The 24,328-nt window shown below is 57.7% G+C and overlaps 1 protein-coding gene across 5 annotated transcripts in view; it reads right to left on the reverse strand.

Annotated features, from left to right (window-relative positions):
- The window catches only part of COL5A1 (collagen type V alpha 1 chain), a 155,872-nt gene that overhangs the window by 27,737 nt on the left and 103,807 nt on the right, over positions 1-24,328 (reverse strand). For all 5 annotated transcript variants that reach the window (XR_013828946.1, XM_079925578.1, XM_079925579.1 and 2 more), the window contains 18 exons: positions 24,155-24,208; positions 21,897-22,004; positions 21,173-21,226; positions 19,016-19,069; positions 14,723-14,767; positions 14,535-14,588; positions 13,199-13,243; positions 12,627-12,680; positions 11,541-11,594; positions 8,883-8,936; positions 8,006-8,113; positions 6,639-6,728; positions 6,489-6,542; positions 5,110-5,217; positions 2,847-2,954; positions 1,599-1,652; positions 483-536; positions 294-401 (listed from right to left, as the gene is read on the reverse strand). Coding sequence is in view for 4 of the 5 variants with exons in the window: in XM_079925578.1 (XP_079781704.1) it covers positions 294-401; positions 483-536; positions 1,599-1,652; positions 2,847-2,954; positions 5,110-5,217; positions 6,489-6,542; positions 6,639-6,728; positions 8,006-8,113; positions 8,883-8,936; positions 11,541-11,594; positions 12,627-12,680; positions 13,199-13,243; positions 14,535-14,588; positions 14,723-14,767; positions 19,016-19,069; positions 21,173-21,226; positions 21,897-22,004; positions 24,155-24,208 (1,260 nt within the window). In the remaining variant the exon portion in view is untranslated. The remainder of the gene's footprint in view (positions 1-293; positions 402-482; positions 537-1,598; positions 1,653-2,846; positions 2,955-5,109; positions 5,218-6,488; positions 6,543-6,638; positions 6,729-8,005; positions 8,114-8,882; positions 8,937-11,540; positions 11,595-12,626; positions 12,681-13,198; positions 13,244-14,534; positions 14,589-14,722; positions 14,768-19,015; positions 19,070-21,172; positions 21,227-21,896; positions 22,005-24,154; positions 24,209-24,328) is intronic.

A 24,328-nucleotide genomic window follows, 5' to 3' on the forward strand; every position in this document is an offset into this window, starting at 1 on the left:
AAGGCACCACCACGTGCTGAGAAGCCTTTTTGTTTCCTTCTCTAACAGTTTATCTGTAGTTCCCAACATTTCTACAATGAGCAAATTCACAAATGTCACCGGTTAAGAGAAGTGAATGTGGGTGTGTCTGGAATTCTGAGAATTCACAGCACGTCATGTATGGAGACGCCCCTGAAGCCTTGCCTGAGCTTTCAGAAGACAGGAGGGAGGGGACAGGAGGGCCGGGCAGGGCAGGGGAGGGGAAGGCGTCACAAAGATGCAGGAATCAGCTGAAGTGCAAACTCTGTTGTTACCTGCAGCCCCACGGGTCCCGGGGGACCGGGAAAACCTCTTGGACCTTCATCACCTTTCTGCCCAAAAAGGCCCTGCTGGCCACGAGGACCTGGCTCGCCGTCAGCTCCCTACAGGGAGATCGTTGAGCATGGTGAGGGCCAGGTACGGGGCCACATCAACTCGAGGGATGGGGACTCTCTGATACTCACAGAGGGGCCTGGCTGTCCAATGGGGCCTTGAGGTCCTGTGGGCCCAGGTGGACCCTGTGGGGAAGAGACAGAGAGAGTTGTTTCCTGAGTCACGGCTCAGGCCGAGGGAGAAAGGCCAGCGCGCGCAGCGGCTCTGTAGCCAAGGTCATCGGGGCTGCACCCACGCTTGGCCGTCCTGGGCCCGGCTGCCGGCTCTGGAACGCGTGATGCTCTCTGTTCAACCCTGAGCATGTGCTGTCAGGGGCGGGGGGAAAGCCACACCGACGTCCCGCCGGAGGCCACCGTGCATCCTCTCGGCCCCCACCACACCCATGACACAGGCCCCGGAGGCCCCATTTTAAAACGAGGACCGGGATCACGCGGCTCATCCGTGGCCGCGCGAGGGACTGATTCCAAAGTCCACACCTGGCAGCACAATGCCTGCCCCCAGGCACATTTCCCTGTTGGCACAGGGAGAGCACGAGAGAGGCCAGCATGCTGTCGCTGTCCTGGGAAGCCTGACTGGCCCCAGGTCAACAGGGACGGGGTCACTGTCTGCCTGGGAACAGACACGCCTGGCGAAAAGGTCCGCTGTGCAGGCCTCCTTCCACGGCCACCGGGCGGAGCTGCCAGCCAAGTGACAGGCCGTTTGCAAGAACGCACCAGTATTTCTAAAGCAGAATTTTTTTTTTAAGGGAAAATTAAGAGGCATTTGGTCAGGGTGCTGCCTCTGTTGGAACATCCTGCAGCCCTCAGCATCGGAGGGCAGTGATTATGTCTGTGGGACCGAAAACCTCAAGGACAAAAACGCTGAATCTGCTTTACTTCACAAAACCTGTGAGTGCTTTCTGCCCATCTGTCAACAAGGGATTCTCTTACAGATACATGTTACATGCATACGTGTGCACCTAACACACACCTGTGCGTGCACACACGCATGTAGGCACACGCACACATACAAGATTTCAACAGGGAAGGAAAGCCCAAAGCCCAGCTCTGTCCCATCAGTTACCGGTGTGAATGTTGTTATACTGTAATGGTTGTTCACGTCAGTGATGCGTGTGGGCCACACCGAGCACACAGCCCTGTGCCGTGGCTCCACTGGTGGCCCTGCACGTGGCTCGTGTGGCCCCTTACCTGTTCGCCTTTGTCTCCCTTGCTCCCCTTCTGTCCCGGTTCCCCGATCTCCCCCTGTGGGAACATGTGAAAGGCCCATCAGACGGTCCAATGATCATTTGCACGTTATCTGCTCCCCTTAATTAATTTTTCTTGGAGAGCGAGAATAATCTCTCCAGGGGGCCCTATAACTTTCCTAAGAAGAAACGTTTCCATATATTAATTTGATTTCTTTTTTAATAAGAGAACTAAAAGGGATGAGGCCTTGATCTTACGCTTTGCAGGACTGCACCAGATTTGAAAGTGTGATAAAAAAATCACAATGGAAATGTTTACTTTGTCAAGTTGGATGACATGACAGTATGATAAAGACAACTCAATTACTACGCTTCCAAAGTTAGTAAAATCTCTCCCGTGTTTCTGCCGTGCAGGGCTGTCTCCCACCCTGAGAGGCAAGGCATCATCGCTGCAGAGGTGACGAAGTCGGAAATGTCACCGGAAAGTTCTCATAAACCGAAAGTTAAACCGAAGAGATAAATGTCACTGTCTTCATTAGACGGAAGATAGAATACAAGCTACGGCAGTAACAGCGCCAGGATTATAAAGCACGTTCTTAATGGAAGGGGGCCTTGATCACTGAAGTGGAGACATTTAAAAACAGACATTGAGTAAAACCTCATTAAATCAGGCTCCACAGGTTTAGAATCTGAAATGACTGAGAGCGTTCTCCCGTGCTCTGGCTGCTTCAGCAAACGTCTCCGGCAACACCAAAACTACCCAAGAGAAAAGCAGCGTCGAAGTCCCCTCAAGCATGTCAGAGATCTCATTTATTACCATTATTTGTGAGCTATTCCGAAATCATCCACTAACGCCAAGGATGTCGGATGGCAGTATGGGGTCCCTCTGTCGCCAGAGCCCCTACGTCGCCTGCATCCCTTGGTTGAAAAGGAACCCCCCCCCCCCGGGCTTCCCTGGTGGTGCAGTGGTTGAGGGTCCACCTGCCGATGCAGGGGACATGGGTTCGTGCCCCGGTCCGGGAAGATCCCACGTGCCACGGAGCGGCTGGGCCCATGAGCCATGGCCGCTGAGCCTGCGCGTCCAGAGCCTGTGCTCCGTGGCGGGAGAGGCCACAGCAGTGAGAGGCCCGCGTACCGCAAAAAAAAAAAGAAAAAAAGGAGGAACCCCCCCCCGCCAGCTCTGACCTGCCGGCACTGGCCAAGCTTGGCTGTGCGTGGTCCAGGTTGGGGAACCTCACCGAATTCTTCTTACCTTATCTCCATCTTCTCCAGGGGGACCCACAGGGCCAGCTGGACCAGGGAGCCCCACGGGACCCTGTAGACCGTCTCGGCCAGCTGGGCCTTGTGGACCTTTCTCGCCCTAAAGAGGAGAGGAGATCCTTGTTCAAAGGCAGCTCCATCGTGGGAACATCCTGCCACCAGCTCATCCCCCACAGAGAGGCCCACAGGCAGGAAGTGGGCAGGTCCTGGGCAGGGACCATCACCACGGTCCTAATGGATTTCCCTCGGATACACCGAGGGTGGCTCCGAGTCCGGCCTCGTATCATCCCTTCCCCTGCATCTCTGCACTTAATCCTCGCCCATCCTAGGAAGGGCTACTCTTTTACAGATGGGGAAACTGAGGCTCGTTCATAAGCAGTAGAGCCGGGATTCAAACCTCGCCAACCAGATTCCTGGGTCCGTCCAAGCCAGTGGCCAGGAGGGCCTGAGCTCTGGCCTCGGCCAACTTGCTTATTACTCTCCCGATTCCCTGCAAACACCCTCCCTGCGAGAGCACACGGACCTGCACATACGTGCGCACACACGCACACGCACACACACGCTCCGATCTTCCCTTCCTCGTGGTTTTGGTTCATTTTCCTATTTGCCCCCTTGGTCATCTCAAATGATCCTCACTGAGTTCTTGCTTAACTTTACCAGCCACGTTCCACGCTGTGAGTGGCTGGAACTTTCTCACCCAAGCCGGGATTCCCTTCTCCCAGCAGAGGCACAGAACGAGGCGTGGACGTCGGGGAGGGGACACGGGTGGGGAAGTGCACAGTCACACAGTCACCGACTTGGGCCGGCATCCTCTCCTACCCCCTCTTCCCCTCTCCTGCTGCACAGTTCGCTTCCTGCTCCTCGATTTAGTTCGTCCTGATAAAAGTTCTTCCCCAGTGAAGCCAGAAAATGCCCAGGCTGACTGTGGCTCACAGGGAACCTTCCTGCCCGACATGACACCTGACCTTTGTTTGACCTTTTCTTCTCCTGCAGCTACTCTGGAAGCATGACAAGCTTTTCACAGGATGATACAACCCTGAGAGGTTTCTGCTCAGGTATTTACTCTCTTGAAACAATGAACTCAACCGTTTCCAACCGCATCTGCGTGTGCTTTACATGCATCGAGCGCCCGACGAGAGTCAGGGTTCTGGGGCAGAATTCAGCGGGCTCCGTGTCCTGGGAGCCTCACAGGAAGGAGCAGATGCCATCAGAACTGCCGATGACACACTGATCGGATCCTCCTGGTGCCCACGTGTCCAGCGTGGTTCCCATGGGGAGTCCTCGGCCGGGAAGGCAACCAGGGCCCTCTTTCTACCCATGCGCCATGGACAGGGAAACACATAAGGAAAACCGCCCCTTCTAACAGAAATCAATCCACGCAGGTGTCTTAACTCAACGGGACACCATCCTCGTAGCCCGTCACCCCGGAACTCGGGCTCCTATGACATTCAGAATTCGAAAGGGAGGTTTGAGCTGGAATTTGCCTCCACGGCTGATTGAATGCAGGGGCAGGCGAGCGTTTCCAAAATCACGTGGCAGACGTGAAACGTGGCCGGGGTGAGGGTACGTCCAGGCAGGAAGGGGGCGCTCTGGGGAGTCGTTTGGGGAAGGGGCTGGCGGTTGGCTTCCCAGGAGGTGTCTAGACAGGAAGGGTCTCTCTAACCCCCTTCATGGAAAGCAAGACTCCAGACCCCCTGCCCCTGAGCTTTCACAAAGCCTCCAGGTTGGGGCGATCACACTTGGGGTTCACTGGGAGGTCGGCTGTCAGGGGTCTGGGAGGAAGCTGCTTATCTGCCGGTCACGTCTCCCGTCCCTTCCTTTCTCCACGCCTACCCCCAGACCAACAACGCAAGCACCACCCCAAATACCCACCTTTCCCATACACTGACCAGCTGTGGGCCCGGGCCAGGGGGCAGGGGGCTGTGCACACAGGGCACCCAGAGCCCGGACCGGGGCCAACGCCACGTCTGGACACACTGTCTCCACCCCTCCCCGTGCCTGCACGTGCTGGGGCCCAGATGCGTGGGTGTGGCCGGCCGAGCCTGGCCCGGACGCTCCCCGAACACCCCTCCGGCTCAGGCAACTCCGGGAAAGAACCTGGCCGCCACCGTGATCGGCCCTTGGACCTCAATCAAGACAGCTGGGCACACACCACACACTGCCCCCATGTCCCCGATCCCGCGAACCCCCGGGGAAATGCCTGGGGAGGGGACAACACGGGGGCAGGGACAGAGCTCCTTCGAGGCAGTACTTACAGGAGCTCCTTTCTCCCCAGCCGGCCCGGGAGGTCCCTGGGGCCCAGGTCTCCCTGGAATTCCGATGGGCCCAGCAGCACCGGCCGGACCTCTCTCCCCCGGAGATCCCTGCGGCGAGGCAAGAAAGTGGTTTATTTCAAAGGCTCTCCAAATGCATGGGTACAACTTCCTAGAGCACCGCCTGGTCATACCACTCACTCTCTCACTCTAGAGCCCACAGTAGCTCCCCAGGGCCCTTTGCAAACACAAACTATCTGGTCTAGCATTGGGGGCTGTGTTTCTGACGCCCTCTTCGCTCCCCAACCCATAATTCCAAGTCGCTCTGCAGTGTCTGAGAACACATCCTCCCTCCGTGAGTCCTGGCTTTGAATGACCTCCTCTGGGACGCTGGCAGCCACTCTGCCCTTTGGGGTCTGCCTGCCACAGAGCGTCCACCTGCTGCCCTGCTCCTCCACGCTGTACGTTTTAAGGCGAGGCTCTGGCCCAGGAGCGGGGCTGACAGGTGGACACCTGGACTAATTCTAGGGGTTCAGCATCGCGAGACCACTGTTGCCTGGGGTGTCATCCCGTTCCTGGCCGTTATCACAAGGAAAGGCAGTATTTGACTTCCCCGTCACTGTCTCTCTCAAATGGCCCATAACTCAGGGGAAGGGGGGGGGGTCATTTCATGGTCCACCCGCAAACCCAGCCAGGGGCCAGGGGCAGCTCCTGAAGCCCCACTCTGTAGGTGAGTGAGGGGGCTGTCAGATGGGCTCATTTGAAGGGCAGGCGGAAGTAACGCAGATGTCACATTTCCATAAAAAGGCAAGAGCAGGGGGCCCGTGGGCGTGTCTCTGGAGTGCGGGCACAGCCTCTCGCGGCCCCCAATTCCCCCAGACCACAGCCCAGGGTCTGGAAACTCTGGATCTCCAAGCCTCTTGTAGCTAGACTCAAAGTTGGGGGGGACCACCTAGGTTAACAGACAGCACAGCTCTGGGGGACAGGCCTCCCGCCTGTGCTGGGTCACCTCTGCCTTGGGCAGCCCCAGGCGTGCGGACAGCCCCGCTCTCGAGGCCGTGGAGCTGTGTGTCCGTGCCCGTCCCGGCTGCTCCGGGACCAGACCCACGCGAAGCCTCCTCCACAGGCTGGGGGGCCCATGCAGCCCTCCTGGCTCTCCAGCTGTCCTCATACAACACGCCCCCGCCCCTGGCCCTTCGTCACCGGCGGCCAGCTCGGGCACACCGTCCACGTCCCTCCCAAGCCCAGCTCCACCACCACAGCTTTCCCAGGACCCACGCGGGGCCAGGGCAGGTGTGCGTGCTCCCCGGGCCTCGGGACGCCCGTCTTGCCTGCAGAGCAGAGGGTGGGAAAGAGGCTCTGCGCTGAGCCAGCACACTCACCGCGGGGCCTGGCGGGCCTGGGGGGCCTTCACTGCCTTTCAGTCCAAGCGCCCCCTGCAAAGCAACAACATGTGGGCAGGGCACCGAGGGGAGACGCCCCCCGGGCTGGGCAGCCTCCAGCTCCATCCCCCCGGCTGGCCCCTCACTCACCACTGGACCAGGAAGCCCTCGGTCCCCGGGGAAGCCACGTAGCCCTGGGGGGCCATCTTTTCCAGGAAGGCCGGCGGGGCCTGGGTCACCCTGAAATCAGAGCCATAGGTGAGTTTCCGAGCGATGCCCAAGACCAGGGTGGACAGGGAGCTGGGCGGGGCCTGGTCTTCCAGATCCGCTCGGGACCTGGGTTGGAGGTGGGGCTTCCCCGGGCACTTGGCTTTAAAAGGAACCTCCGCGTCCTGACTTGAATCATTGGTTGGCAGGTCCACGCGCTGGAGCGCAGCCCAAGCTCACAGCCGGGGGCCTGTGCGGCGGGCTAGCTCTGCGTGTGGCTTGGGGACGGATTCCGACCGGGACTCCAGCCGTCTCCACGGAGGCCCAGGCCCCCACCCTGTCCTTCGGGGCCACGACGGCTGAGCCGGGGCTGAGGGCCCCACGTCTGCCCTTCTCATGTATCTGGGGATCCTCGAAGACTGGGCTCAGGGGAAGGAGTCCGTGGCCGAAGCACGGGAAGCGTTGCCTGAAGAGGACTTGCCGCTCGAGACACTTGTCTCAAGCCTGAAACCACATATTCTGAAGATTCTCCACCAAAGCATGTACCTTCCCTGAAGTTCACTAAAGCTCTGACATCTTCCAGAACTTTCTCTGGGGTCCAACATGGCAGCATCTCGGTCTTCAAACCAGCATGCCCTTGGCTCCCTTTCCAAACTCAGAGAGCTCCCTTTGTGGCCAGACACCTGGCCCTGTATCATACACACACACACGCGTGTCGTCTTTCAAGCACGTACACGTGTACTCAAGCATGTATGCATGCGTGCCTACATACGTGTGTGTAATTTTTTCACTATCTGATTACTTCTCAAGTTTAATTTCTTGTATGTGTTCACACGAGGGGCTGGAGAGCTTATCCTTCCTGTGTCCCTCACTGAAAAGCTGAAAACGGGAAGGCTGTTCATTTTTATGCTAAAACACAGAAAGTTATAACCACCAGCTTGGGGTACCCAGGGTGGGGATAGGTATTTTTAATATTTATTCTTTCACCTCTTACAGTGGGCAGCGTTTCAAAGGGTCGCTTCTGCTAAATCCCACTTAGACACATGAATTGTCAGGGTTGTATCCATATCCCGGGCGTGGGCAGCCCGGGGAAAAGGTGGTCCCCAGCCTCCGTCACATCCACCCGGGCGGCAGGTGTGCCCAGCTCCCCTTCAAAGCGAGCAGAAGCTGAACTAAGTTCCTGGTTTGGGGGATCGATCGGCACGAGGAGCATCTGCTTGAGAACTACCCACTCTTCAGAAAAAAGCAGACCAAAGGCTGAAATGGTTCCTTGGGAAAGTCTACCTGGCACGGAGGTCCCGGACACTCACCTTCGTCCCTTCTTTTCCGGCCAGGCCCGGGAGCCCTTGTTCACCAGGGGGGCCCGGGGGCCCAGGGTGGCCACGCTCACCCATGGGACCAGTTTCTCCCGTGGGACCCTGTTGGGAAAAGTGTGTCAACCATAAACCGTGTTCGAGGGACACGCAAGGGAGTAACCTTCTCTTCCTACATCTAAGGATGGCCTGGCCACAGAGGCAAAGGGCCACTGCAAGCCCACTAGACCTCCACATTCCTTTGAAAGTCATCTCCCTCCGGTAAAGATCCAGAAAGGTCAAAGCGAACCAGGTGGGTGGTTTTCAACAGCCACTGCCTGGCCCTGTGGTTCTGTGTCTCCTCCCCAGTGAAGCGGGGCAGGGCCTGCGTTTCCCAGGGTGTCACGGGGAAACCAGCAGAGAGGGGGAGCGGGGAGCGCACCCGCATTTCCTGGGGCAGTACCTTAGCCACTGCCACGTTAGGTGGGAACTTTCTGAGAAGCAAGGTGACTGCACCCTGTCGTGTGGCTCTGAGCCTGCAAGCCCGTCCTCACACTGATCCACGGGCGGTTAGAACAGCAGCCCTGGGTACTGGATCCAGGGCGGGGAATCAGGCGGCATGGACACCAAGGGGTGGGCTGCCCACGGGCCGGGCGGCCCCCATGGTTCTGCCCGCTCCGTGTACGTCCATGTCAACAGATCACTCCCCTGCTCTCTCCACCTGGTCCCCTGCACGGAGCACGTCTCTAAACAAGCACTACGGGCCTTGTGATGCCCTCTTGGCGGCACCCAGACCTTGAGAACGGTGGGGAACTTCCGTCCCGAGCGTGACTCTCTTTCCTGTGTGGGTGGGGACCCAGGACGACCAGTGACACCAGGGGATGCTGTATCTCACCTGAGGGCCGACCACACCCGGGGGGCCTGGAGGGCCGGTCTTGCCTTGGAAACCCTGTGAAGAGAGAGTTGGCACACTGAGATGTCCAGAGCGACCCAACAGAAGGCTCGCCCCCGCCAGCCCTCACCCCACCCCCAAACAGTGGACGTCCCAGCCCTCATTTCAAAGGGCCATTTCTCTTGTTTCATTTTGCGTGAATGTCAGGAAGGTCGTGAAGCCAGACAGATTAGTTTCACCAGCGGCTTCCCGTCGCCCTGGTTTGTGCTGAGAAATATGTTTTAAAACCGTTCATCTTTCTGATGTCGCTAAGCGTTCATTTTCTGAGCAGACTTGGTGTCCCCTGTCAGGAGCCACCTCTGGGCTGTATCTCGTCAGTGACTCTGTGGAGACTGCCCTGCTGCTGTCACCAAGGCTCCCGGGGCAGGGCAGGTGGTCTCACTACCGCGTCCCTCTGCACCGGCTGAAAGCGGGACGCGGTGGGGACTTGCAGCGCAGCGGCTGGGAGATATTCTTAGCTCGGTTGCACAGGAATCTCTTGCTTCTGCTCTTCACAGCGGCACGGAGACACCCATCTGGCCGCACTGCACACACACCCCTCCAGAGGAGAGGGCTGACGGCCAAGCAACGCGACTTTAATTTCCGGCACGTCTACAGAGCATGGCGCGTGCCGACAAGATGCCATCTGCAGGTGCCACGCGACGCCGGGGAAGACGGCAGATGCTACGCCCGGGAGGATCTTAGCGGAAGCTCTTTAGAGTCTGCAGAGGGAGGTGCCTCGTTGAAAGCCACAGCGAGAGCTGCAGGGTGAGCTGCCCGCGGGGCTGACGAGCGAGCGCCTCTGATTCACTGCACGACGGCCAGCGTGCCGGCGACGGAGGCTTCCCACTCAGCCGCTGGACCACACAACCCACAGCGGACTCGGCCCCTCGACAGATCCCAGGAGGGCCCCCTTCCTTAGGCCCAGCTGAGTTGCATGCAATGGACTAATACGGCCATGGTCGATGCAGCGTTCCCCGTGGGCAGCCTTTACAGGGTCAGAAACAAGGAATGGTGGACAGGTCGAGAGTACCTCCCGCTCGGCGGGCCGGGCAGCAGTGCCCAAGTGGAGGCAGGAGCCTGGGTGTAAGGCAAGCAAGGCCCCCCGCGTGGTCCACCGCGGGGACCGTCCACGGCTGCTGAGGCCGGGATCCGTCTCTAGCCGCTCCCGAGAAACGGGCTTTGCGGTTGCACTTAGGTGATGCCATGACCTCTCGTGTTTCCAGCCTCTACAGAAAGCACAAGGCAACACCCCAGGGAAGACCTTTCTGGAGGCGTCTGGACTGGCCCGTGGAGGACATGCCACCCCAGGAGGGTCTGGATGGGGGTGCCCCCGAGTCTACGGGGGCAGCTGGGCGTGGCAGGTGGAGCCGGGAAGAACCTGCCCTACTTTCCCAGCAAAAATAAGCAACTTCGTCACTTTGCCAGCCTCTTCCCAGAACAAGGCAGATGGGGAAAAGCACACACGACGTGAAACCTTCCATCTTGTCTCCTCAGAGAAGCATTAGAGAAAAAGATGCAAAGCTAGGAACGTTTTCATTTTTCTCTATCAACAAAAGAGCAAAGTAACCTCCATTTATCAGCCACGGAGCGCCGTGCGGAACCCGGGATGGTACAATTAGAAGACGTTTCATCGGAACGAGCCGAAGAGGGACAAAGGGATTTTTTTAAGCAGGGTCACCAAGAACATATTAAACATATTAAACGTGCCCGCAAAATGCCCTTTCACGCGGGGATTGCTCTTCCTGGGAGCGCCCGCCAGAGACCTCTGGCCACAAGGACACCGGGTGCAGAGACAAGGGGGCCTCTCGGCCACTCTCCACCAATCTGGTGACAAGGACGTCACCAGGCGCTGTGAGTCCCCAACTGTCCAAAGCCTGGAGCCCCAAGGTCACAGGTTTGCCTATGCCCTTCTGGGGCACAGGCCTGGAGGGGACACAACGTGAAGCTGGGACGAATCCCCAGTGGCTCCCGGGACCAGAACGTCGTCACATTTCCGATAAATGCTTTTCCTAGAACTAAGAAATGCGGGTGTCCTTTAAGTCCAGCTGACAAAGGCTGGAACGGGCATTGCTACAAGTCAGGGCCAGGTCAAGGAGAGCCTGTGACAGCAGAGATGCTGGCCCTGAGCACAGCCAAGGGCCCAAACTCCACCCTGACAGGTCACCTTTCCTCCTTCCTATAAAAGGGGACTCGGAAGGAGCCCTCCAGGCCCCCTGCCGTCAACCCCGAGGCCGGAAGGGCCTGGACAGACAGGGCTGGGGGCGGCATAAAAGAACCAAACGACAAACAGAGAATCTTCCCAACTACTTTTCCAGGTCAGATGCACGTAGAACAAACCGGCCACACGCAGACTGCCGCGGGAGGAAGGAAAGGCGGCTGCGCTAGGTTTTTGTTTGTGTCATGATGGTTTCACGTGTGACCTTGGACCAAACTGGCCAGGATGACTTTGCAGCCAGCGCCTGCCTTTGCACACAGAGTGTCACAGGGTTGCTGCCTGCGCTGGGCTCTCCCCGAGGCCACAGAAGATGGCCCGGCCCTCAGGGGCTTTCCCGAGGCTGACCGCCTCCCATAAGCTGATGGGCAGCGAAGGCCAGGTCCCCCAGCCCTGCCCATACTCACCGTCTCTCCTCTCTGTCCAGGGTGTCCCGGGAGCCCATCCTTGCCCGGGGGCCCCTGAAGAAAGCAAAGGAAGGAAGTTGCATTTTGTTCTGAGACGCACACACCTTCGGGGTTTCGTGCTACACCAGGCAACAAAAGCTGCCACTTCATTTCCAAGGCAACGATGGCAAAGTTACCGTGACAAGTACCACGTGGGACCCAGGGTCTGGGCACCGACCCCTTGAACGCTCACAACCACCCCGAGGGTCACCGTCGTCTCCCACGGGGAGAAACCAAGGCAGCGAGAGGTCAGCAGCTCCCTGAGGTCCAGCCAGTGGGAGGTGAAGGAGGATCAAGTGTGTCTGGTTCAGAGGCCAAACTCCTCCCTAACCCGCGCCCCCAAGCAAGCGCCATTAGGCACGAACTCCAACCACGAGGGGTTTTTCTTTCTCAGAGGAAACATACTGTGTCTGTTGTGAGTTGAACTGTGTCTCCCCCAAAATAGGCTGAGGTCCTAACCCCTGGAAGCTGTGACCGTGGCCTCATTTGGAAATAGGGTCTTTGCAGATGGGATCAGGTCAAAGTGAGGTCTGAATGGGTTAGGGTGGGGCCTGATCCAGCGACCAGTGGATAGAGATAGAGAATTTGAAGACACAGAGCAACAGAGAGGCCAGGCGAAGACACAGGCAGAGATCCGGGTGAGCACTTGCAACCCAAGGGCGGCCGGCAGGCGCCGGAAGCTGGGAGAGGCCTGGGACGGATTCTCCCCGAGAGCCCTCAGAGGAGGAGCCAGGCCTGCCCACACCTGAATCTTGGACTTTGGCCTCCAGACTGTGAGAGAACACACTTCTGTGGTTTTAAGTGACCGGCTGTGTGGTCATTTGTTGTGGCAGCCCCAGCGCCCTAAGACAGTGCCAACTAGAGAAGCGTGATGGTCTAAATGAAAGAGGGGTCCGTGCTCCCCAAAAGCAGCTCTCTCCAGCCAGAGCTTCCGGGCAGGTCTCCCTCCCCACCCGCCAGCTGCCAGGAGGCCCCCGGAGCCTCGGGGAAGATCCAACATCTCTGGGAAATCCTGGGCCAGCCCCACAGGGAAAACGCAGTACTCACCGGGGGACCCTTTGGTCCAGGGAACCCCGTGGGTCCTTGGGGTCCGTTGGGTCCCTGAGGACAGAGAATGGCCGGTATGAGGACAGACATCTTCTCCCCAGCATCTGGGGGGCCCAGCAGCCCTCCCCGTCGGCGCTCTGAGCACAGGCACCAGGCTCGATTTATCACTGCTCCCCATGACCTTCTCTCTATTATTTCTGGCCCTTGCCCTCACCAATGTGAAAAGAAGTCCAGTCAGGGGCCGAGGAGGCCGGGTCACAGAGCAAGGTCCCTCGGGGCAGCACGGGCCCAGGACCCAGTTTCCTGACATCTCAGCCACTGTCCCCCCAAACCCCAAGGCAAGGGCCAAGTGGATGGGCTCTCCATCTCCAACCGACAGAAGACTTTACTCCCAGGGAAGGCTACCTCTGACCCCCTTTCCATTTTAGGAAAACCCTCTCCTTCGGCAGAGTCAAAGGCTAGCCTCCCTCTCCCGTGCCCACTGGGGAAGAAATGCAGGGGGGCTATTTAAGGCAGGCTGCTTTCCCGCACATGTTCCTGGAGATGTTTCTGGGAGGTGTCCAGATGCTTACCCGTTCACCCGGAGGGCCGGCCGGGCCATCACCTCCAGAGTTGCCCTGGGAAGGGAGGGAAAGGTCAAGAAAAGCTTATTATTATTGCTACTCTTACTAGTTTTGAGCAAAGACTCTGGCCTGTAACATCATCAGAAGTTCAGGGTCACATACTGCACGTGTGCCCTCCTGGAGGCTCACCCCACCGGATTCTCAGTAAAGAGCCAGGCCGTGGCTCCCAAAGGCCGCCTGTCCCCTTGCCTCTACAGGCACACCTGACACTGAGCCGGCGTCCCCGCGGCTGTGACATTCCAGGAGAACACTCTCCCGCTGTGGGACAAAGGCCACGCTTCCACCAGGGGGTGCAGCCCAAACTCATGAGAAGACGGGACACAGGCCCCGTCCCAGGGCCCACCCGGCACCGGGCAACAGCTGAGCGTTAAGTCAGCCTCCGGTGATCGTGGCTCAGAGCTCGTCAGGGAAGGATGTGTGTAGCGCCCGGGCCGTCACCTCTGCCTGGCTCTGCACCTCGGCCAGCAGCGGGCCCATCTCCTTTGCAGGAATGCACTTTGCAAATCACATCCTGGACAGGACGGGACAGGACCAGCCCGCCTGGCCGAGGTTTGTTTCCACACTGACGGTGGCGGGTGGGGGGGTGGGGGACGGGGTGAAATTGGCTTCAAGGCCCCAGGGCAGGAGGAGGGGATCCGCAGGATCTTTCACCAGGGCAGGAAGAACTTGCTTTAGAATCCCAGCAAGGATGTCTCTGCAGCTTCCAAGCCCTTCTCAAGAAAAGAAATGAGACCTCCCCATCAGAACTAGGGTGGCGGGGAGAGGGGGAATCTGTCCAAAGCCTGGCTGGGCCTCACCTCCTGGAGCTGCGGGGCTTCTGGCTGGAAAGTTCCACGGGGGGATGGCCCCGGGCAGCCTCTGCCGCATGGCTCAACCTGACCTAACTCATCCAAGGGCTGGTGGAGGAGACCAGCTCCGTCTTAAATACCCCCAAGGAAACTTCTTTCTTTCCTTTATTTTTTCAAGTGAGAAAGGCCATGGGGCACCCTCAGGTGCTTGACATTCTGGTGCATCAAACACTTTGGTCCAGGGCTTCCCTGGTGGCGCAGTGGTCGGGAGTCCGCCTGCTGATGCAGGGGCCATGGGTTCGTGCCCCGGTCCGGGAAGATCCCACATGCTGCGGAGCGGCTGGGGCCGTGAGACATGGCCGCTGGGCCTGCGCGTCCGGAGCCTGCGCTCCGCAGTGGGAGAGGCCACAACAGTGAGAGGCCCGTGTACCGCAACAAAACAAAACAAAACAAAACTTTGGTCCATCCCGGGGCCACAGAGGATGCTGAACACATACCTTGGGGCCAGGCTTCCCAGTGATGCCTCGGGGGCCTCTTTCACCCCGTGGACCCTGGCCAAACAGGACACAAGACAGGTCAGCTCCAATCCTCGGCACCCTTGATGCCTCCTTCCCCCCACCCCCCACCGGGCATGCTCCCACAACCCGCTCCCAATCTGGAAGATGGCCCTCACGCCCAGGGTTACCGTTGGGCCTCGCTGCCCCCGTGGTCCCGGCTTCCCAGGTGTGCCCTGGAATCAGAGAAAAAGGGTGTCAGTCAGTCACTTGACACACCTGTCACTGTCTGGGCGGTGGGCCCCCTCCTGGGTGATGGAGAGACCCCGCGAAGTCAGAAGCTAGGAAAGCCCCTCCTCCTTCTCTTTGTTTTAAAGGAAGACTTTTCAGGGTGACAGGATCCACTGCACATCCAATACACACAGCTTTATATTTCTGTACAAGGCCTGCTGAAATCCAATTTTCTCCCTGCTGCCTGATGGATGTTAACCACGCTTATCTGGTTTCCTTCCCTCAAAGCATCTAGCCCTCCCTCCTCCCCCCTCCTCCCCCTTCATCTCTCTCTCCACTCTCTCTCTCTCTCTCTCAGCAGGGGTGAGGGGAATCATTATTACAAGAAAAGAGAAGGAAGTCAACCCCTTTCCTACATAATTTACTTTTGCTGCAGTTAAGGATATTAGCCATTAAATTTTCAACGGGCGCTGCAAACGAACAAACTTGCAATTTAATACATAAATCATGTATCCAAGAGTCATGTGCTTCTCATCTAATAGAACTGAGACTCCTTCTCTCTCTGTGGTTTTGCATTTTCCAAACCAAGGAAAACAAATGCACGGCGTTTGTTTTTTTCTAAAGCAAATATATAACAGCCGGTAAGTGCAGTTTACCTACAGCACATGGAAGTGACGGATGGATCACGGCTCCTATATCTCCACCACTTCTCCATGCATTTTCCGGGAATTTTTTTTTTTTTTTTTTCTGGTTTCTAAAGCCCAAGATGGATCTGTATTGCCAAAGGCCACCTGATACATGTCCTCTCACCATCTTTCATTCGCTGCCAGCATCAAAACTGCTTTCTAGAGCCTCCCGTTTTGAAGTGAGTTTAATAAAACCTTTTATGATAATGAGGTGATTATGATGCCTTTTAACGATGCACTCTGCTCTCGCTGCTTTCATTAGATGACGAGATCTTTCGGCTTCAAATAAACATTTGCCTACGGAAACGAACGAAACATCTGCTTTCTTCAAATGATGGACTTCCACCAGCAGAGACACCGTGACCCACCCGGGTGCCTCCCTGGCATTTGCGGGTGAGTCCAGCTGGCACGTCATCTCACGCCCAGCCTCCACCCAACACCACGACCCAGGTCCGCAGTTCTGATCTCGTCACCTGAAAGGCTCTGGGTTCCGACCTAAACTAACTGTGCCCCGGGCACTGGGAGCAAAACAGAGTCTCAGCCACGGATTCTGTCAGGCTTCCCAGGTGGTGCCAACGCTCTCCAGGTTTCCTTGTAAACGAACCCAGGGCTTTGCATCCCGGTGACTTACGTCACTGAACAGAAGGTGCCGCGTCCACGGCTTCCTTAACAGAATCTCCCGTGAGCGCCTGTCCTTGTGCCCTTGCGGGGGAGGCACGGGCCTTCCCAGAACTAGCCTTGCTCGAGCCAAGATGCCCGACGCAGGCGGCAGAAGCCTCTGGTCGCTGGTGGTGTTCCTAAGGGGTTGGCTCTTCCCAGGCAGGGCCGGCTGGGACCCCTCCTCGGCCCGGGGTGCGGGCCAGTGACAGGGACAGACTGTCGACTGCTCACATGACAGCCGGCTGTACGTGGAATCCACAGCCAGCAGTCCCCCAACCCAGCCAGCCCCTCCGCAGAGGCCAGGATGAGGCGGACAGAAGGGCACCTGCCGGCTCACAAGCAGCTGTCAGACGGGAGGCACACGCGTATCAGCACACACGCCACCCGTCACGCTGAGCATCCTAGCACTTAGAAGCAACCACCGGACCAGAATGTCCAAAAGGAGAGTAAAACGACGTCTCCACAGAAGCACAGCCCGCCGGCTCCCTTCCCACCCGCTCTCCACACCAGAGCGGGGACCAGAGCTACGCTAAAAACCTCCCACGTTGCTCCCCCGATGAAAGCCTGGGTGGATTCCTCCTTCCTTCCGTGGGGAAGGTTCCAGAATAAAGGCGTCTGTCTCTCCGGAGGGGAGGACGGGCAGACGTGCCGTAAGTGCTGAGTCTCGCGACTCCAGGGTCCTCTCCCGGGTGCAGGGACATGCGGAGCCCACGGCTAAACAATGAACGCTCGGGGTCTCAGACCCGGGGGCTTGTCCGTCTGCCAGGACGTGCACTAAAACGGCGGCGCTAACTTGTTCGCCGCGAGCCGGCTGATCTCAGACGGTTCCTGGGGACAGACGTGGCCATTTTCCCCTGGAAAATGTGCCTGGACACATCTCTCCCACAATGAACAGACGTGTGCTCCAGTCATGCCTGAGCACGGCCCAACCTCTCCCTTCGGGAAAAGCTGGCATCTTTGCCATCCCAGCTCTCTCTAAATGCTGGCAGCCACACCCACCCATGTGGCCACGATACAGCCACATGCAACCCGACAATCCCTGTCAATCCCGAAGTAGATCGTTTCCTCGGGGTGTCCAGGTTTCAGACCCCAGGAACCACGTCCGAACCTCAGAACAGGAGGAAGTGTCCCGGTCCCAGACCCCCTGCTTTCCAACAACCCGTTTTCAGCGGTGACCCTGGTGATCACGTGCTGACGCACTGGAACAATGGCCCGTGAGGGCCGGGGGGCATGCAGGCATCTGCCCAAACTTCTCGGCTCGGGACTGGGGAGGCCGAGAAGCACGAGGGGCAGAAGAGGGCAGCAGAGCTTGGACCAGAGCGCCACGGCCCCCAGAGCCACGGCCAGGCCTCTGCTGCTCGACGTGACCCCACGGGGCCTGGACCTGCAGTGCAGCTCCTCCACGGAAGGGCCTGTGTCACATCACATGACCCCGTTAACCGTCATGACCCCTCTTGGGGACTCTCACAGCAACGTGGCGCGGAAAGCCCTGCGCCCTCCACAAGCTCAGGGGCTGCCCACCCCGTCACCCCGCGCTTCCCACGCTTTTACCAGACCCTGGACCACTTTTCTCAAATGACAGTCTTTCCCTGAAGACACTAGTCAGACTGTCCCTACCAGGAAGAACTAGACAGACGGGTAGGCAGGTAGCTGATGGACACACAGTTACAGACCCAGACACAGACATGAGGTAGACATGACATACATCTAAACATTGCAGATACGGACATAGGTATAGATACATCTAGACACCGATACAGACAAACAGATAAAGGTCTCCCGGTGGTTATGCCATTGACTTGCACTCAGAAAAGTCCCCGTCTTTCTCTTTTGTGAGCCTGGCAGACACGTTCGTGCACGCGGACTTCGGATGGCTGAAGTCTTCCTCCCTGCTTTCAAGAGATCTCACTGTCTCCGCTCAAACGCAGTAACATTAGTTTGTAGCGAGCACGCTGAGGAGAGGCAGCCCATCCGTCTGCGTGGGGAGGACCAGCCCGGGGTGGAGGGGACCGGGCTGGGCCCAGCGTCTTCTCCAGGCCTGCTCTGCACACACCCCACACGCCTGCGGACAAGGCCGCTCCGAGTCCAAAGGCCCAGGCGGACCCTTCCTGTCCTGTTCGGTTGAGCGGCAGCACTCAGGCAGCCTCCCATGATTTCCCTAAGCAGTGTTCAGGGCAGCTCCTGCAGGATGGCCTGGGCCGGCAGGGGGCCGGGAGGGCGGCTCCCCCAGCCTGAGCCCTCGGATCACCTTCCCTCAGGGGGACAACAGAGGGAAGCAAAGCGCGTGGCACCTGGCAGGGTCCCGTGACAGCGGCAGCGTGGGAAGAAGAGGAAGGAGGCGACTTGACCCTGGGAGAGCAGAGTCCGTGAGATACAAGGCAGAACTCCTTTCCTTCCTTTTAAACTTAGCCTGGAGGGAAAGTCACTTGGGCTGAAAGAGGAGAATCTGGGTTTCGCCAGTGACCCAAAAGAGATGGCAGGATGGCGGCTGTGCATGAGAAAGCACTGTTTTCTCAGCGTGCCTTCCCCTCAGGCCTGCTGCCCTTTCTACTGCGGCACTGCCCCGCCCGGGGGGCCAAGAGTCACCAGCGCTCAGTGGACAGGCTTAAGGTCAGCTGTTCCAGAAAGCAGTTTCGGCAGCAAAGTGGGTGAGATGTATTGGAGAATATACCCGCGAAATAAATATATACCCGAGAATAATATATATATATAAAATACATATGTTTTTTATATATATATTATATTATAATATATATATAATACATGTATATAATAATATATATATATATATAAATATATATATACCCGAGAATACACCCGAGAATCAACAGGATGTATTGGAGAATATACCCGTGAAATACCAAGGCAGCAGAAGAAGCCACCTGGCAGAGGCCAGACCGTCCTTACCCGGCCACCCTTCTCTCCGTTGGCACCAGGAAATCCGGGAAATCCGATAGAACCCTGAAAGAGAGTTAATCAGGGAAGAGGCTTGAGAGCCTGGTCAGGAGGACGAGCGATGCTGCCTGTGCAGCAGGAAGAGTCCGTTAGAGTTCATGGTCTCGGACCAAACTCACCCACTACCCACCACCCATCCACCCACCATCCATCCACCTGTCTACCCACCCACCACCCACCTATCTACCCACCATCCATCCACCTGTCTCCCCACCCACTATCCAACTATATACCCACCCACCCACCCACTATCCAACTATATACCCACCCACCCATCCGTCCATCCATCCATCCACCATCCGTCTACCCATCCACCCACCATCCACCCATCTACCCACCCACCACCCAACATCCACCCACCATCTGTCTATCCATCCACCAGACCACTCATCCACCCACCCGCCTACTCAGTATTTCCTGAGCATCTCACAGACTCCAAATTTAAAATCCAGAACTGAATCCTAACCAGGCTTCCCCTTTCTCCCTCTCTCCACACTCTCCTCTCACACACCCATCTCTGCAAAACACTGGTGTTTTGGGAGAAAATGGAACACGTGCCGCTCAGATTAACTGGAGATGATGTGTGAATGTCACATTTATGACACTTGTTTTCTGCACCTTGTTGCCATGTTTCATTATCTTCCCAGAACACCTCTAAATAAAGCACGGCAGCTTATAAAGTCAGAAGTGAATGCAAATTTATGCACCGACTGTGGCCTCGCACAGCTCTTTAATTCTAGAACTTTACAAGGTGCACACAGGCAGGGATGCGCTTAAGGGCTTTGATTGGCCGAATATCCAAACACTTACCACGTGAGCTCCCAGTGACACTGCCTACAGCATTTCTCCAGCACGTCTCTACTCTCTGCGTGACTTAAGATCCTGACCCGAGCGTGTGCTTAGACCAGGAAAAGCTGACCGACGTTCAAACCCTGAACTTCTCCCAGGGCGCTGAGCTTTGCCAAGCCACCCATGTGCCCGCCTCCCTGCTCCGAACAGGAGACTGTACCGAGCTTCAGGGCGGGAACACCTGGGACGCAGGCTTCACAGAGCTCGGCGCAGGAGCTGGGTCACCGCCCAACGACTGTCCAAACCGCCTGAGCAGCTTCAAGGTCCTGCCCTCATCTTCCCAAAAAGCTGCCTGAACTTGATCTATATTCTCCCCCGACTCCCGTCTCTCCCAAACTCCTCCTCTCTCTCCTCTCCTCTCCCAAAAGGACACGCGTTTCAGGAGAGCAAATGGGTCCATCAGCCTCTCTTCCTCCAAATACAGTGGACAGCACTGCAGTCAGCAACGACGTCGCGGCAGACACCACACAAAACTCCTGGTTCACAGCAAACGATCTCCCCTGCGTGGTGGCTGTCGGCTGCTGAGTGGGGGCCTTCGCGTTCCACGGGAAGGACTGACGTAAGCATTGCCATCAGCAACAAGGAAATACCTAGAGCTGCAGCCCAGCCCACGGGGCCCTTCCTCTGCTAGCAAGCGGGGTGTCCAGAGGTCTGAAGCCCAAGGAGGGCAGGATGCACGGACGCAAACCCCAGAGACCCACGAGTTCTCTTTTGCTGTTAATTATGTCTCTAGTGAAGGCAGCTGGTTATTTTTTAAGGAAGAACCATGAATAATAAAAGGTGAGATTAAAAAAAAATAATGTTTTAAATGATTTGCAAAGCCTCAAGGAGCTGTTACACGTAAAATAAAGCATGATTTCCTATAAGAAAGGTTTCATCTTTCTTTTATGCTCAGTTATGAGCAAATAACTTTTGGATCTCCAGGGTGAGTTAAATCTGAGAGAGGAACACGAGTTCTGGGTGTGGAGAAACCAGTGCACGGCGGTCCCCACGAGGCCAGGGGCACTGAGGGTCCCGAGGTGCAGCCCACGCTCAGCTGGGGGGTCCCCTTCTGTGAAAAGGCTCACCTAACTGTCCAGGCCCCTGCCTTCTGACTTAGCCGAATTACCACAGACGGTGGTGAACGGGGCAGAATCGAGACACAGCTACCGTGACCTTCTGCTTTGTCGCAGCAGCTACGCCAGGGAGGGCGAATGGGTGATAGTGTGCGGGGCAGGGAGACGCCAATTGTCAAATCTAACAAGGGGGTTAGTACGTTACCTTTGGCCCTTGTCTTCCTGGGTAGCCGGGCAATCCTGGGACTCCGAGTTTTCCCTGGGGAAATAAAGGAGGTGAATTCCATGGCCAGCTCTGTACTTCTCTGAGCAGAGAGAAAGCCAGCGTGGCTTGGCAGGGGACTGGAGCAGGCTGGAGTCTCCAAAGGCCGAGGACACGGTCATCACGGAACGCGCCCTGCCTGGTTTAAAGCAAAGGGCCCTCAAGCAGGGATGGACGCCACCGCTGAAGCAACAGTGGGTGGAGGCAATCGCTCCAAATAAAGGGAAAAAGGTCTTTATCTACGATATTTTGGTCAATCTTTTTGTAAAAGAGTTCCAGCCTTGGGGCAGGACAGGGCGGGATGATTGGGCCAAGCAGAGCCGGTTCCTGTTCGGGGGTGAAGGTAGGGGGTAGGGGAGCAGGACGAGGGTGGGCGGCCTCCTGCAGGTGTAGGAGCAGCTGTCGGGAGCCCTAACCCCGCCACAGAAGATGGTGCACGTGGGTACCAAGCTCAGACCCCAAGCTTTGTGACCAGCGGGAGGAAGGAACTCTTCCAGGAGTGGATTTGGGGACAAGGGTGCTGGGTGGAGTCAAGGGGACAGGAACCACGTCAGGACTCGTGCCAGCTCCCACCTGGGGCTCAGCCCGACCAAGCCACTGCCTGGACGCCCAAGGCCATCGGGAAGAGACTGTCCCTGGGAAGCGGTCAACCTCCTGTGTCACGTACCTTCTCCCCAGGGGGTCCCAGAGGACCCGGGTCGCCATTCGGACCTCCACGACCCTTGGGACCTTCAGGACCGTCCTCCCCTCTGGGACCAGGTGGGCCGATCTCCCCCTGCAATTCAGAAAGAGAAGGTGAAGGAGACCCCCAGAGTCTCTAGCCCCCCAAAGTCCCCCCCCGCCCACCGTCTGGGAGTGAGGGGCCGGATCCCAGGCCAGGGCGGTAAGAGCCGCTGGGCCCCCTCAAGCAGATGGACCCTTGTCCTCGCACCGAGGAGACCGGGGCTCTGCTGAGCGACCGACGCCCCTCGGGACCCACACTTAAGCCCTCGCTCCCCTATTCCCAATGGCCTACTCCAAATCAAGCCCCTCTCGGCTAAAATCACTTCGGTGGCCACGGCAGCCCTGAACTGCTACTTCCCCAAAGAGCAGAAGTGCCTTGCACTGGGGCAGCCGCCTTCTTCTCCTGAAGCCCCAGGAGGTATCAAAATGGACCACAGGCCTGGCTGGGCCACGCCTGGGCATCATGGCACACGGGAGACCCACAGGGTGTATCCAGAGATGGAAAAAACGAAATGTCACCTCATCCAACTTCCCCAAGTAACAGGTGGGGAGGCCTGAGCCCATACAAGGAAGAGGGCCTTGGGGCGTGGCCAAGTGCAGCAGCAGGGGCGTGGCCCGGCCTCGGAGTGCCCACCCGGGCCCTCTCTATCGATGTGTTCCCCTCCGATCACTGGTTTCCGGGAGCAGCTGCAGGACAGCTGTGCAAACCCCCAACAGAAATGTGCGCTGCACGCATAAGGAAAGCTAATGACTCCCTTATTCCCCAGCCCCAGTGTGTCTACAGGTCGAGGACTCTCTGTCCCTAAGAGATGCTTTTCTCGTTCAACAAAAGAATCCTTCCCATGTTTTCTGAGCACTCAGAATATTAGGAAATGCCAAGCACTGGGCAGAAATTCCTCTCTGGGAGAAATCAAGACTGAGGAGCCTCACTGCCCAGCTGAGGAAGTGTCCCCGCCCACCCCACCCCCGTCCATCCTCATCCAATTCCAGCCAGAGGTCCACTCAGGGTACGGCGTGCAACTGCGGAACGTCTTTTGAAAATGCACTCTCCTCGTATGGACCCAAATGTGTGCATCAAGTCATTGGGAAGGAAGATAAAAGGGACTTTCACCAGCCAGACAGAGAGAGGCCATCAGAAGTGGGGAGTCGTCACCGCAGAGAAAGTTCTAGAAAAGCTGTCTTCAGCAGCAATATAACTGGGACAGGACTATGAAATGAACCCCTCTCTTTTATTCCCCTCCCTTCTGACAGAGCCCCGGATCACGTCTGCCTTTTCAGCGTGGGACAAAGCGCCCAGTGTGTGGGCTCTCTGGTCCTGGCAGGTGCTGGTAAGGCATCTGTTTCGTGGCGCACAAGGAGGGCGGCCTGTACGACAGCCCTGTTTCCACGACAGCGTCCGTCCAGGCCACAGCGGGCCCCCGGGGGGTGTGGGCATCCCCTCCCTTCTGCCTGGCCTCCGCGCATTCCGAACTTGTCGGGGAAACTTCCAAGTGTCCCCACGGAAGCGGGCAGCTGGCCTCCTAACCCCACTTCCTGAAGCACCACCTGCATCACCTGCTCATCTGCACGAAAACACCGCCAGTGGCTTCCTGTGGGGCGCCAGCCGCGTGGCACGCGCCATCCCGCCCCAGCACCCACCAGCTTCCCTGGAGCCGAGGCTAATCATTAAGAACCAACTAGGTTGTTGCAACGTCTGACAGCCCAGCAGGAGGTCCCGGAACACAGGGGTCGTCTGGGGATCCGAAGAGCAGCTGAAGAGGTGTTTGGGGGCCAAGTCGCTCAGAGCGCTGGTCAGGGTGTGGTCCTGCCAGTGACCGGCCGGTGGCCTTGGTCAGGCTGCTACCCTCCCTGGTGAGCTGGGTCGTTTCTGCGACCCCTTCTTCTCTCCCAGACGCCTGTCACCCTTCGTGACCCAAAAGAATTGCTCTGCAAACCAGGGTATCAGCCAGAAAAAAAACAAGTTCCCCCTGACCCACTAATGCAGGGCAAGGACACAGGGCAGAGGGGCCAGGTGACCCTGTAAGCAGGGGTTTAGGACCAGGTGCCAACTGCCATGGCTCCGATCTGGAAGCTGGGGAGGAGCTGGAACTGCCGGCGGCCCAGGAGCCTCCACGGAGGCATCACCTCTGTCCTGAGAAGCTGCCCTGTGGCCCCAGCGGGGCCTCCCGTCCAGCCCACCTTTCCCCGCCCCCGAACACTCACCCGATCTCCCTTGATGCCCATGTCTCCTTTGAAGCCCGGAAAGCCGTCTTCACCCTGCACGGGGGACCGGAGAGAGCCTCGGTCTGTATGAGAAACCCCACCGCCCAGGTCCCCCCACCCAGACCCTCTGGGCCCCAACACCAGCGCCAGACATGCTGGGCAGAGGACTGTCAG

Source organism: Stenella coeruleoalba, assembly GCF_951394435.1.
Source record: "Stenella coeruleoalba genome assembly, chromosome: 7".
In the NCBI taxonomy this organism is placed as follows: Eukaryota; Metazoa; Chordata; class Mammalia; order Artiodactyla; family Delphinidae; genus Stenella; species Stenella coeruleoalba.